This window comes from Doryrhamphus excisus, linkage group LG12 (genome assembly GCF_037039965.1).
Source record: "Doryrhamphus excisus strain RoL-2023G ecotype Guam linkage group LG12, RoL_Dexc_Guam_v1.1, whole genome shotgun sequence".
NCBI classification, from domain to species: domain Eukaryota; kingdom Metazoa; phylum Chordata; class Actinopteri; order Syngnathiformes; family Syngnathidae; genus Doryrhamphus; species Doryrhamphus excisus.
In genome coordinates, this window is record NC_136368.1 from 16,761,561 (window position 1) to 16,775,497 (window position 13,937).

The 13,937-nt window shown below is 42.4% G+C and overlaps 2 protein-coding genes across 4 annotated transcripts; one reads left to right on the forward strand and one right to left on the reverse strand.

Annotated features, from left to right (window-relative positions):
* Nucleotides 1-3,879: 3,879 nt before the first annotated feature.
* mstnb (myostatin b) lies at nucleotides 3,880-8,660 on the reverse strand. The gene is made up of 3 exons (XM_058081422.2): nucleotides 8,160-8,660; nucleotides 7,517-7,887; nucleotides 3,880-5,319 (listed from the first exon to the last, which is right to left on the reverse strand). Exons 1-3 carry the CDS (start codon nucleotides 8,539-8,541, stop codon nucleotides 4,939-4,941), a joined length of 1,134 nt encoding a protein of 377 aa, XP_057937405.2. The 5' UTR covers nucleotides 8,542-8,660; the 3' UTR covers nucleotides 3,880-4,938.
* A 2,800-nt stretch (nucleotides 8,661-11,460) lies between these two features.
* akap19 (A-kinase anchoring protein 19) lies at nucleotides 11,461-13,301 on the forward strand. 3 transcript variants are annotated; one of them, XM_078795351.1, is made up of 3 exons: nucleotides 11,461-11,602; nucleotides 11,687-11,827; nucleotides 12,368-13,301. In XM_078795351.1, exon 3 carries the CDS (start codon nucleotides 12,602-12,604, stop codon nucleotides 12,851-12,853), a length of 252 nt encoding a protein of 83 aa, XP_078651477.1. In that variant the 5' UTR covers nucleotides 11,461-11,602; nucleotides 11,687-11,827; nucleotides 12,368-12,601; the 3' UTR covers nucleotides 12,854-13,301. The 3 variants fall into 3 exon arrangements, with proteins under 3 accessions (XP_078651477.1, XP_078651478.1, XP_078651476.1); XM_078795352.1 differs by having other exon boundaries at nucleotides 11,723-11,833; XM_078795350.1 differs by having other exon boundaries at nucleotides 11,723-11,827.
* Nucleotides 13,302-13,937: the final 636 nt, after the last annotated feature.

Genomic DNA, 13,937 nt, shown 5'->3' on the forward strand with positions numbered 1-13,937 from the left:
GGTTTCCAAAATCTGCCCTCTCTCGGCCTCTTTGGAGGAACATATATTCTTCAACACTGTCAGTGTTGTCCCTGGAGAGACACTTTTTGTGGTCTTGAACCCTGGATGACCTGGGGCCACAAGTTTGGAGGGGTCAGGTTAACCCCTCTGTGAAAACAAACACTAACAGTGAGGAATATTGTAAACATATCGAGGAGTGGACATCAACTTTGTCTCCGAACTGATAGTGGCAGAATGGAGTCATTAATCATTCGATGGCTTCCCAGAGGTGACTGTCAGTTTTAAAGTAGGAATAGTGATTCCTCATCGCTAAGTGAAAAAGCAAACAGAGAGGAGACGGGAAGAATAAATCACTCAAGAGGCTAAGACAGGGAGCATTCAACAGCTTGCCATCTGGCCGTTATCATGTCCTGGGTTTATTTTATTGCTTTTCATTACTTTCCGTAGACCCAGGAGAGATTTAAACAAACAAGCTATCAGTCTGGCCTCACGCTCTTCTGCTGCTAGTTTAAGTAGTCACAATGTGCATCATGAACGCAGGCCCCTAAATGATAAAGCCAATTCCGTTGTGTGAGCCGAAAGAGTTCGACTCCTGGTCCCTATGACAATAACAATTATGATCATTGTAAAGACATTCATCTCTCCTTCGAGGACTAGCTTCACTGCAGCTACAACGCCTGCTGCTCATGGTGCCCTTTGTGTTTCATCATCCTGAGCATCTTTAGCTCCCCTAAACGACCGCATTAGTCTATTTTATCTGCACCCCTGCTTCCTTCCTCTGCATCTGGGGTCCAGCCCAAGTCCATGTGCAACTGTTTTTATGCACATATTACAATAAGAAATGTTTTATTAGCTGCATAACTCAAACTGTCAGAACATCAAGAAGGCAGGCTCTGCCGATGTAGCTAATAATTGATGCAATCAGGTAACTGCTAACTGATCATCACCATTGATTATGATTTGTGTGATTGAATGATTTCACATGAATTAATGCTGCAGAATTGATGTCGATTTGTACGTCCCACTTTAAGTTAAATATAATGTTTCACCAAAGACAAGCTGATCAGAGGATCAGAGTGTCATCACCTTCAGACCAACGGCCAGACAAGAAACGTATCGTATCTATTTATTTACTTTATCTATACTGTACAGACTGAATTTGAAACACCTAAATGCAACAGTCTGGACAGCAGTGACGCATACAAGCATATTCAAAAGTCAAATTGCATGCTGAGGATGACAAATTCATACATGTTGGCAGGTCTGCACTAATATTGAAAGTCCTAACTGCTTCTCACGCCCCAACTGACAGTTCACCGAAGCCCCCCCGGGAGGCCCGCTCTACTATTTGAGAAGCGCTGAGCTAAGGCGACAATATGTCCATTGCGTGTGTGTAAACCTCAATTTGTCCATTTACCCAACATGAATTGATGTAACAACATGATGTCAGTGCTAAAAGGAGGCACTGTGTGTGTGTGTGTGTGTGTGTGTGTGTGTGTGTGTGTGTGTGGCTTGAGCAGGATTAACTTCTACAGTGAACTGGGTGGACACAAGTTAGTAGTACATAATTGTAAATTATTGCTGGAATTCCAACAGGCAAGCAGTGTAGATTATGTAGACGCGGCTTCTCTGAGCTAGCTGGGGCGATGCAGTGGTTTGCAGAGCAGGGGAGTCTGCTTCTCCCAGTAGATGTTTCAGTGGGAGCCAGAGGTAGCTCTAACGTTTGTCTAATGACCAGGTTAAAGGTGACTTCAATTCCCTCAGTTCTATCGGTCATTTTGTCTTGCTCTGTGTTGTGTTTGTTTTCTTTAGTTTCTGTTTTGGACTTATTTTGTATCCCAGTTTCCTCATTTGCACAATTTCCAGGGGCTTACTTTGTGTTCTGAGTGGGTGAGAGACCGCAATTTAGTTCAGCTTTTCGCTGCTTCATTACTTGTGTTAGATGTGTTTGTTAAAACCAAAAATTGTAATGATTTCCACTGCTTCACTATTTTTTACCCTTACCCTTTCACCTCCAAATATTTATATATACTGTGTAAACAGTATTTAAAATTTAACCAGGTTCCATACATGCCAGCTCTTTTAATGTTACACAACAAGAATCACGTCCAATAACAGGGTCTCCAGCTGTCTTGGACTACTCTAATAGCCCCTAACATCCTTCTTGCCTGTTCTCTCACTCTCACTTCCTCACCTGTCAGAGGTGGAATGTCGCTGGCGAATGCAATGCCCCAGAGTCCCACCATCAACAGATGTAGTGACGCTCAGTCGAAATGTTTCAAACTAACGAAGAACAAACAAGCAGTTACAAACAGTGCAGGACAGCCTGACACGGAATCTTAGCAGCGCCTATGAGTGTGGACTGCCATGACTGAAGTGTTTTTCATATATCTGTACTGAACAAGTTAATCGTGTCATTTAATCTTAATATCATCCATCCATCACATTTCTCAAAGGCCTATGTCAGCACACTTTTTGATGTGAATAATCATCAAATAAAATATAAATGTAATCATCAATGAAATTATTTTCAAACTACTGCCACACTGAGAAATATACTGTATTTCAGAGGATCCATTTATTCATTCATTCATTTTCTACCGCTTATCCTCACAAGGGTCGCGGGGGTGCTGGAGCCTATCCCAGCTGTCTTCGGGCGAGAGGCAGGGTACACCCTGGACTGTTCGCCAGCCAATCACAGGGCACATATAGACAAACAACCATTCACACTCACATTCATACCTATGGAAAATTTGGAGTCACCAATTAACCTAGCATGTTTTTGGAATGTGGGAGGAAACCGGAGTACCCGGAGAAAACCCACGCATGCACGGGGAGAACATGCAAACTCCACACGGAGATGGCCGAGGGTGGAATTGAACCCTGGTCTCCTAGCTGTGAGGTCTGCACGCTAACCACTCGACCGCCGTGCAGCCCTCGGAGGGTCCAAATATTAGAAATAGTACTCAATATAATGCATAGGAGTGATTCTGGGTGCCTTCACTTCAAGGGGCATGACCATAATCATATAAAAATGTATTGCAAATACACAGGGGAAACAGTTTGAAATATATATATATATATATATAACATGATCTGATGTCAATTTCAGCCCATTTTGCTGCATCCGAAACATGTGTAAGTAAGGGCATTCTAAACATTTTTAAAGCAGCTGACTGAGCACAAGTAAGCCCGTCTTGCATCATTACTAAAGATGGTAGAATCTAAAAATGTTCCCCGATGAAAAGACATTTTGTGGATCTCACTCCACTTGACGTCTGCTCTCTGCTGGGCCGTGGCTCTCATCCAGCTCTCAGCAGGAAAGGAAGTGGCTCTCTGGGCCATTGCTCAATTCGCCATCTACTGGGCGGAAGTCAACTCTCAATGAGGCTGCCAGCCCAAGAGGTCATGCTGTCAGAGCACACTAGAGTTCACATCCTCTCATTAGATTGCAATACCCTCAGCATCCCTAAGTGGAAAATGAATAGCTGAGTCATGGAAATAGCGCCCCTCATGAAGGTTTATGGTGGGCTTGGGCACATGGCATCGGGTGGGTTGAATATGTCTGTTGTCATTTTACTCTCTGCTTACTCACACCACGTTTGTCTGTGTCATTTATCAGTTTACAACATGTGTTGAAGACATAAAGATTCTCAGCTGCTGAGGCGTGATGGGGGCTCTCAGCTTCCCTCAAGGAACACAGGCCAAGTTATTGGTTGAGACCTCAATGTCAAATAATGAGTATAGAGTATATTATATCTTCAGATACTGACTGACTTGTAGATTGTACAAAATTCAGATATGTATCATTTGGACATTCAAACAGGACAAAACTCATCAACAAGCTATAAACTTTATTTGTTGAAGTAGTTATACAGAGTTGCTACATCACATCTGCCATCTTGTTAGACTGTCGTTTATTATTTTTTACCAAAAGCGGTTCAGAAAAGCAACTCCTAAAGGAAACAAAGGCATACAGTATGTACACATTACAAACATATCAAAATCAGTTTTTACAACAAGTTTTTGGTAGCAACCAATTCTTTCTATTGGTGTGCCATAGTGCAAACTGCATTGTACAGATTATTACGTCCACATTCATACGTACTGATAATCTATTTCTATCTTTAACACTGCATTCCTTGTGCCTTCAGTTCAAGTTCTTTGACGCTGTAAATAGGATTTTACGACCACAATACATGTGAGTGATGATCACATGATGTTCTTCTAGACCTGGGGTCGGCAACCCGCGGCTCTCCATCTACCTTGTTGTGGCTCCTTTCGTAAAGCTTGAATACTTACTAAGGGAAAATGCACAAAAATAACGGACTTTCTGCAAGACCATAAATGCATCATGGCTGAGTTCTGATGATGGTGATTGGATGAGTGCGAGGAAGTGAGAGGAAGATGCTGTTTGTCCGGTTGTGTTCTTTGAGTATTTTCCCACCAGCCGTAAGCTAACCATTATAACCATCTATATATGCTTGCTATGTGGCGAGAAAAGACATTTTCAGAACGCCCATTTTCTAAAAAGCAGCTAATAAAGGTTGCCGACCCCTGTTCTAGATGGTAAATAAATGAGCCAGAAAGCTCTTTGGCTTTGAGGAGCATTTGGACTCCTTAAGTTGAGTATTTTTAGGTGGGTGAAAGGGAGAAACAGTATTAAGCACAGACCATTGAGTCGAAGAACTGATCGTTTCTGTCTACATTCATGTGTGTGTATTTTTGCATCCTCCATTAAGCCTGTGTGGCTAACATTTCACCGGAAAAGAAAAAAAAGGAGCTACAGTATGACACATGTCAAAGCTTATTGGGACCTCTAGTGTGGTTCTATTGCACTGTGTTCTGCAGGAAAGTACTGGAATTGGTGTTTAGATCAAAAAGTCTGTAGTGAAGGCCCCTAAATCCTGCCTCCCTTATCAGGCTCGAAGTGGGGGCTCAAGAGCACCCACAACGGTCCACCACCATGGAGGGGATCTTGCCGTAGATGATCTGCTCTTTGCGATTAAAGTAGAGCATGTTGATGGGCGACATCTTGGTAGGGGTGCAGCATGGGCCCGCGTTCCCTCTGGGGTTGGCTTTGTTCACAAGGTGGGTGTGCGGGTACTTCTGCAAATGCATGTACTCACACTCCCCTGAGCAGTAATTGGCCTTGTAACGCTTTGGCGCGATAATCCAGTCCCAGCCAAAGTCTTCAAAGTCTACTGTGAGTGGATAACGGCAGCATCTGGACTCTGGAGAGTTTTCATCACAGTCCAGGCCGGAGTCTCTTTTCATGCGTTTGGGGCCTTCTGAGAGCTTCACCTCCATGAACGGTTGCTGCAATGAGAGTGTGTGTGTGCGCTTGTAAATAGTTCACACAAAGCAGGTCACCAACAACATCTGGCTAATATGCTGAAGTCTGATGCCGACCGCTTCTGTCAGCTGGTGTGCCAACATGGCATAATAATATTATGAAACTTTGATTTCAAGAAATTAAATCAAAGGACGCTTGGTTGAACTCGGCTCTTGAACGCTCTAATTGCCTCAAAGCATGTTCTTCGTGTCTGAGCTGCCATTGATAGTTGCAGTGTACGGGTGCGGGTTCAATTAGTCTGATTTGCACAACCACACACAAAACTTTAAGGAATGTGGTTCTGTTGAACTTATTACCGATGAAATCAAGCATGCAACTGATTTTGGCATTAGCCCAGATGTCCACTAAGTGTTTTTTTGAGTAACAACTTTCAAAAGTGCATGAATGTTTAATCACCCGCTGACTGTGCAGAGTGTCTCTGCATCCTGAAACCTTAAGAACAGAAACCCAACATGGATTGTGAGTCGCTTTTGACCGGGTCACCGATTGTCTGCTGTAAGTTTTTTTTATTGATCAATGAGCAGGCACACAGATTCTTGGCAAAATTGTTGTAAATGTCTTCTAATTGAGGTCGCACATTGAATCTTAGCTAGATAGCTCGATAGACTATTGAGATAAAAAGTGTGAGACATAGATAGATATGATTTTAAGACATGCATATAAAATAAACCTCATAAATTAAATGTATCAGTGTCATAATCCTTAAGTATCTGACTTCCTGTTCCCACCAACTCAACACTACAGCTACAGTATGTTCATCAATTCCGATATTTCCACTCATATGTGACCTCTATCTGATTTTTCCATGTCAGTGTGAACAGTAAATACGACATACATCATCGAAAGGCATGGTTTATCATGCAAGACTTGGATAAAGGTGTTCACCGATGTTCTTCTCATATGAAAATTACTTTAAAAATGGCAGATTTCGTCAATATCTCACCACTCCTGCTTCCGATATCTACCCACATGCTCGCAACAAGTTGCCTACGAACTGCCATAGCCAAAATTATTGCCCTCTTTCTTCTTAATCTCCTACATGGAATCATTTGGTTGTGAAAATATTGACTCCCATTGCATAAAATCCTTGAAGTTGCCCCGAACCTCTAACGATACAGGAGAGCATGCTAGTGATGCGCATATTGATACCGAAATATCGATACTTCCGACTGCTCTAAAGTCGATTCTCAAATCAAAATATTGATACTTTTGATACTTTCAGATATATGATTTTGTCCTTTTGTTTTTTTATGATGTTGTGTATTAGCTTGGCTAACAACTAGCTACCTCAATATACTTCAATGTTTAAAATAAACCAACTAGAGAAGTACTCAGATAGACCTCCGCTAGCCCCACCCCTCCCCCCCGTATATTTGGATCAGTCTTTGATATTAGAAGAACCTGTTGGAAAATTGTGCTGTATTTTTTTTTTTTTTGCAAGTGCTGTGACCATTTTTTGTGACGTTACATGCCCAAATATGGTCCCATTTCGCAATGTTAAAGAATCCTTCAAATTATTCCCGGTGATCCCGATCACCCCCAAAATTGTATCACTTCTTCCATAGCCCATTTCCAACAATTCTTGAAAATTTTATTCAACTCCATTCAGAACATTTCATGTTATTTTGAACGACAAAACAGATAAACGCTGACGAAAACATAACCTCTGTACTGAGTTTACGCTGCTCTAGGTGATGGTAATATATGATTATGTCTTCATTCTTTGTGTTTATGATTTGGGGATGGGATTGGAAATGAAAACAGCGATATCGCGCATCACTAAGAGCACACCCTGCAGAAATATTTACTTTTATAAATTCGTAAACACATGAAAATATGTGTGACATCGTTCTTTTGTGCATGCACATCCCTTTCCGTGTTTGCATTCACATTAACAAGTTACATACATAAATGACCACATAATGAATCAGATTTAAACCAAAAATCCATCATACTATGTGGCTGGAATGTCAGTTTTTTTATTCACCTATTGGACAGTTATTATTGAAATTCTGCCTGGCTGGGCAAATGTCTCAGCCTATAAGGATTCTGGGTATTTAACACAAAATGACTACTCCAATGAAAGACTCTCCCCTACCATGCAAGCTTGTTTGATGTAAAATGACATTTCTCTCAGATACATATAGAAAGATCGCTCACCAGTCCTTCTACTCCTGGCTCAGCGGATGTCACGGCCAAATCATTCCCTCTGTTGTCAAAGGCGTTTATCTCGATGCCCCAGTTGGTCTCCGGCTGACGCAGCCACACGGTCAGCACTTGTTTGACGTCTATACTTTGCCAAGAACTAACTCCAGCATTCACGTCGATCTTCAAGGAGCGGATCCTTATGTGTCTGTTGCCGTCTGAAACCGGCATCAGTCTGGAGATTTGCAGGAACACTGTGGTAGCCTCGTCAGCGGGACGCAGGTGGACCCATAGCTGAGCCCGGAATATACGGCTGGCTTGAAACTTTTGGGTGAAGGAGAAGAAGCAGCATTTTGGTTCTCCTTTTACTTGGACGACAGTCGAAGCTGGAGGGAGAGAGGAAGGAAAGGAAAAAATGTCAGATACATCTCAGATAACGCGGCTCTGTGCGTAACGACCATGCGTAAAGCCCGTGGTCATCCATTCGGAAATCTTATTTCTAAATGAGCCTTTATTCCTTTATTAAATACTTATTTAAGAGCATCGCGTCGTTAACTCGATAAAATAATTCACAAGTTGTCAAAAAATATAAGCTCATCCGTGCGTAAATCGGCTGCCATGCAATTTAAGCGTCAACAAACAGAGCAAAAACAATTACGTTCAGTAGCCATCATCATTATAGTCTCAGTGACTGCATGCTCGTCGTCCTCCTCCATCACCACATCCTTGTTATCGTCTCCCAGTACGTCGTACTGGTCGAGAAGCTGCTGCAGCGGCGGCGCTTTAGGCAGAAGCTGCTTCACAACATCTCGGCTAATGTTTGGAGCCTCTTTCATTCGCAGTTTGCTCAGAATCTGAGATTTGATGGCGTTCAGCCGCATGGTTTTGATTTGCTGGCGGACGTCGCAGGTGGAGCACTGCTCGGAGTCCTCCGGACTGGTGCTGGAAGGCTGCGGGTGCGTCTCTCGGTCGCTCAGGGCGACTGCAGCCAAAAAACACACCAGCAAAGTCAAACACAGGGGTAATTGAGACAGACGCATTGTCTCCAACGTGTGGGAAAAGTTTCAAAAGGATCCCGCGGTGAGGGTTGGACCAAGTGTTTGGAGTTAATGTCCCACGCTGATCACACGTTATTAGTGCGCACGTTTTTATAGTCCAACTTTAGCCTGTTTTGTGGCGTCCAAAAATATGATTGGTTGGGCAGGCAACAATGACTTTTAACCGTGAAAACGTTTCCCCCCTCTGTCAAACCATAAAGGGATTGGGAGCATGTGCTTAAACGTGTCCGCAGATGCAGACTGTGGATAGATTTACTTTCTGCACAAGGATTGTGCAACCGGAGGAACAAACTTGACCTATTATCTATGATCTTGGTCTATGTGCCATGAAGACACGCTTTTGATCACGTCACAGAATGCTTCAAGTTCACATGTTAGCCCCTGCAGACCTACAGATACTTGTTACAACTGGACATTGTTAGTAAGAAAACACAAACCTTGCATGGATCAAAAAACGTTGGCCAACAAAAACATTGATTCATTCAATTTCTACCGCTTATCCTCACGAGGCTTGCACAGGGCATGCTGGAGCCTATCCCAGCTGTCTTCAAGCGAGAGTCGGGGTACACCCTGGACTGGTGGCCAGCCAATCACAGGCACATATAGACAACCATTCACACTCACATTCATACCTATGGACAATTTGGAGTCGCCAATTAACCTAGCATGTTTTTGGAATGTGGGAGGAAACCGGAGTACCCGGAGAAAACCCATGTATGCACGAGGAGAACATGCAAACGCCACACAGAGATGGCTGAGGGTGGAATTGAACGCGGGTCTTGAAGCTGTGAGGTCTGTGCGCTAACCACTGGACTGCCGTGCAGCCCCAACAAAAACATGTTTATATATTGTTGTAACAATGTATAAATATATGCAATATTTGAACAACAACAACAAGTTTTAAAGCTTTTTACTCAACAATCACGACACATTAGGGATGTTCCGATCAGGATTTGATGCTGCTGATACAATAATCCATGAGTGAAATCGTCCGGTACCAATACCGATCACATACATGCAGTGTAAATGTTTAAATGTATTACTGGCTATGTTTTTTTTCTGTGACAGTTTGCCCGCCTCAGAGCTCCTATCATACAAAGTGCAATCTGAGTAAATCCGGTGTAAACTGCTTTTCTGCCATTTTGATTTGAAAAACTATATTGTATTGAAGCACCGAATTCAAAACAATTCCTAAGGGTCCCAGATTCAGACCAAATATAAAAATAATTTAACCGTATATGACAAAATAGCACATTAAAAAGGCATAAGACAGTCAAAAGTGATGATTTTAACTGCGGCAAAGCATGCTGGGAAGTGCTTATCTGCCCATTCCACAGATGGAAACTTTTCCAGGTAACACATCTCATGGATTGTGATTTTTTCCCCTTGTGTTGATATAAAATACTGTAGCTTTTGCCGGACATTAAAACAATAATGAAGAGGTGAATGTTCAACAATCACTTAATTGGTAAGGAACTACGCCAAAACATCCATAGTCGTATATCTGCTAGACATTTCTAGCAGGAATGAATGGACACATTTCCCCCACTATGATGTAAAAAAGGCCATGTTGGCTTTGAGTTTGAGTCAAAACTGTCTGATAATCATAATTTTATTTTTTCTTTTCTCGCTGATCTGGTGAGCAATAACAATATTATATAAGAAAACAATATTGTCTTAAGTTTGAGTCTGTATGTGCAAATGAAACAAGTGAAATTACATTAAATTATTGGTTCACGTGGGGGGGAGTGGTAGTGGGTTTCCAGAAGGCTTATTTATGGGGGCCCAAAATGTGGCAATGCCCCCACCTGCTTCATACAGCTTGCATTATTGTATTATTACTTCAATGCAACCTGCATGAAGGCTCAGCTCTCAGATGCATAATACACGAGTGCCCTCTATCGGATTTCAATTGTAATAACATTAAATATGCACTATAAACAATCCCACGATGGCTACACAACACTTACATTTACTATATGTCATAACCCCACTTAGCAATTTGAAATTGCACAAACATTTCAATAATCACAATAAAACACAGAGCAAGTACTTAAGCAAACACATACAATTGATTGGGCCACCCTTAGCAGCAACAACTGCAATCAAGTTTTAATTTTCCTTTTTCTTCAGCCATTCCGAGGTGGACTTGCTGATGTGTTTTAGATCGTTGTGATCATTATCCTCCTGCAGAATCCAAGTTTCAGCTTGAGGTCACAAACAGATGGCCGGATATTGTCCTTCAGGATAACAGAATTCATGGTTCCATTTGTCACAGCAAGTCTTCCAGGTTCTGAAGCAGCAAAACAGTCTCAGGTCATCATGCTACCACCACCATATTTTACTGTTGGTATGATTTTTTTTTCTGAAATGTTGAAATAAAAATACCAGTGGGATATTATCTTTGCACCGTGATGAACATCGTTTTTTAACATTCTGGGTCATAATCAATGTGATTCAGTGAAATAAGCCCGTCTCCAGAGAGAAAGAGACTGTTTACGTCCAATTATGCTAGAACAAATGCTAAAGCTTCAACTCCTGTGTACTGCAGTATTGTAATAGTCCGCTAGATGGCGGTGCTGCTGCGTGTGCCGTTACTGGCAGGTAGGGTACTGAGCGATACTGCAAATTTTGGTATCAATTTGGTATCAATACGTCGATTTCAAGATGTTTAAATGATTTTTGCTTTTATTCTGTTGCAAGATTGAGCAAAATAAGTATTAAGTAAAATTATTAAAATATTTTAAATCCGTAATTTATTACCTGAGTTTATAAATAGGTGTATACAATATACAGTATTTCAACAGCATAACAAACATATATAGTAGTGTATATTTGTGAAACTGAAGACGTTACTATTATCGAGACATTATCGACATTTGGGTCTTACTGTCAGGGCGCCGCCTGCACACGCGTGTTGAGTTCAAGTGCTCTGCTGGGTTGTGTTGATGTTCGGTGAGGAGCGACGTGTGTGTGTGTGTGTGGTGGAGCTTCTCATCTTTGCTCTGTCGTCTCTTTCGTTCGTGTTTTCCCGCCCCCGGTGGTGAGTATGGCTTCGTGATTTTTCCAATCCGGCGAGCTCAATCTGCTGTTAAGGATTAATTTTGTTGATGTTTATGGTTCATAGCAAGTCAAGTTCACGCCACTGCTTTTGTGTCTGAAGGAGGCGACGAGAAGACTTTACATCACTCTGTAGGACATGAGGATTATTACTCTTTGAAGGACCTTGGGTTATTCATTCTCACAGGAATGGAGAAAAAACTTCAAAGTATGTGTGAGTATGTGTTTACCCAAATCAATACATACTGCTGTTTTGTAGTTTAATTGCTAGTGTTTACTACAGTGAAGAAAGGTTATGCTAGCATCACAACCATGCTGTGTGTTTTTTTTTCCCCGCCCATCTCATGTATCATTCAGTACATGTGATGTGAAGATAGAACATCTTTGTGAATGAAGGACTTAGCCAAAAAAAGGAGCCCTCAGCATGACTCGGCTGTTGTAGTGGAGCAGATGGGAGAAGCAGCTTTTACAATCCAACAGCAGCAGTAGTGCATGACTCCAGACGTCCTTGTGTCATGCAAGCTAAAATAGGCCAAAGGATTGAGTCATAAAACACTCGATGTGCACAAGAGCAGGGTGGCTTTTCAAAAATCACCCTGAGCCGCCCGGCAGCCTTTAAAGCTCGGGTCACGCAGCTGCCACGGCCACAAATGATTGCGTTCTTTCATCAACTCCTCGCCATCTGGTATTTTTAGGCTGGTTGATGTCAAATAATTCAACGTCGTCCTCCCTTTTTCTTTCTGTGCAGCCCAAGAAAGGAGAGACCTGCACTCTGTATCACATACGGACCCACACAGGAATGGGCTTACCCACTAAATTACCCTCTGCTATTGTGTAATACCTCCATATGTGGATACTTCGCCATGGGTGAAAGTGGGAGTGGATGACAGGACCCCTTAGGATGAACCTAAACTGCTTTTAGAAACCAAAACCAAAGACCAGCACCCACCCCACAGTAAATCTATGCACCATCCTCCAGAGTATGGGGTGTGTCAAATCCAAGAGGAGCACCCCTGTGGACCAAAATGTGAAGGAGGACGGTAAAGTCGGGAGGACAAAAGGAGAGAAGGCATACCTGCTTCATTCTGAGGTGGGCTCACCTCAGGTCAACCCAGCGTTGCTGGAGTACGCCCAGAAGCTCTCCGAGGACATCATGACTCGGGCTGTGCAGCAGTGGGTGGAAGTGGACCGCCGCTACATTGACATCCCTTACATTGAGTGTGACGTACCGTAAGGATCATAAGGACCTCAAAGCCTGAAAGCACAGGCGGATGTTATCCTTTTCATCGTTTTTTGTTCTTACCTGGATTAGCAAAAATCACTGAAACTTCCATGAAGCAATTCAACCTGATTCAATTGGTGAGAATCTGGATAAACGTGTAGATATGGGAATTTATTTTCACTTTCTTACGTCCGCAATAGCTGTTAGTCCCTGCCCACTATTTGAAGTCATATTGCCCCGCCTGAACTCATTACTCATGATGTTTTTTATGAATATGCAAATTTATTATAATTAGTGTGGTTCTGTGGATTAATTGTTGCAGCTCTAGTATAATACACAGTACGCATTTTTCCAAACATGTCCAGACTTTAGGGACATCCTTCAGTTCAGAATGAAAATATTCTAACTACTACAACTACTACTACTTTAGGACCTGATTACTGTATTTTCTGGACTATAAGTCGCATTTTTTGCGGATAATCTATTTTACAAACTCATTCATTCAACTTTTTCCTCACGAGGGTCACAGGGGATGCTGGAGCCTATCCCAGCTGTCTATGGGCGAGAGGCGGGGTACACCCTGGACTGGTCGCCAGCCAATCACAGGGCACATATAGACAAACAACCATTCACACTCACATTCATACCTATGGACAATTTGGAGTCGCTAATTAACCTAGCATGTTTTTGGAATGTGGGAGGAAACCGGAGTACCCGGAGAAAACCCACGCATGCACGGGGAGAACATGCAAACTCCACACAGAGATGGCTGAGGGTGGAATTGAACTCCGGTCTCCTAGCTGTGAGGTCTGCGCAATAGTTATTCAGCAACACAAAAAATAAACATAAACAGCAAAGGTGTCCAGTGTTTATGTAACAAACAGTTTTGTCATTAATATGTCACTCTGGAGTATAAGTCGCAGGAACAGCCAACCTATGAAAAAAAGTGCGACTTATAGTCCGGAAAATACTGTACATGTGGGCGGATTCTAGAAACTGGCCTCTCAACAAGACATGGATCCCACCCATGTTTTGGGATTAAGTGCATCAAAGTCGGAGCCTCTGTGAAGCAGAATGACCAGTGTTTGATACCAAC

Coding starts and splice junctions, on each gene's coding strand:
- mstnb (XM_058081422.2), bottom strand. CDS start 8,541: ATGCGTCTGTCTCAATTACCCCTGTGTTTGACTTTGCTGGTGTGTTTT. Junction 7,888..8,159: donor AATGATGATGGCTACTGAAC/GTAATTGTTTTT, acceptor CTCTCCCTCCAG/CTTCGACTGTCGTCCAAGTA. Junction 5,320..7,516: donor AGCCAGGAGTAGAAGGACTG/GTGAGCGATCTT, acceptor CTCTCATTGCAG/CAACCGTTCATGGAGGTGAA.
- akap19 (XM_078795351.1), top strand. CDS start 12,602: ATGGGGTGTGTCAAATCCAAGAGGAGCACCCCTGTGGACCAAAATGTG.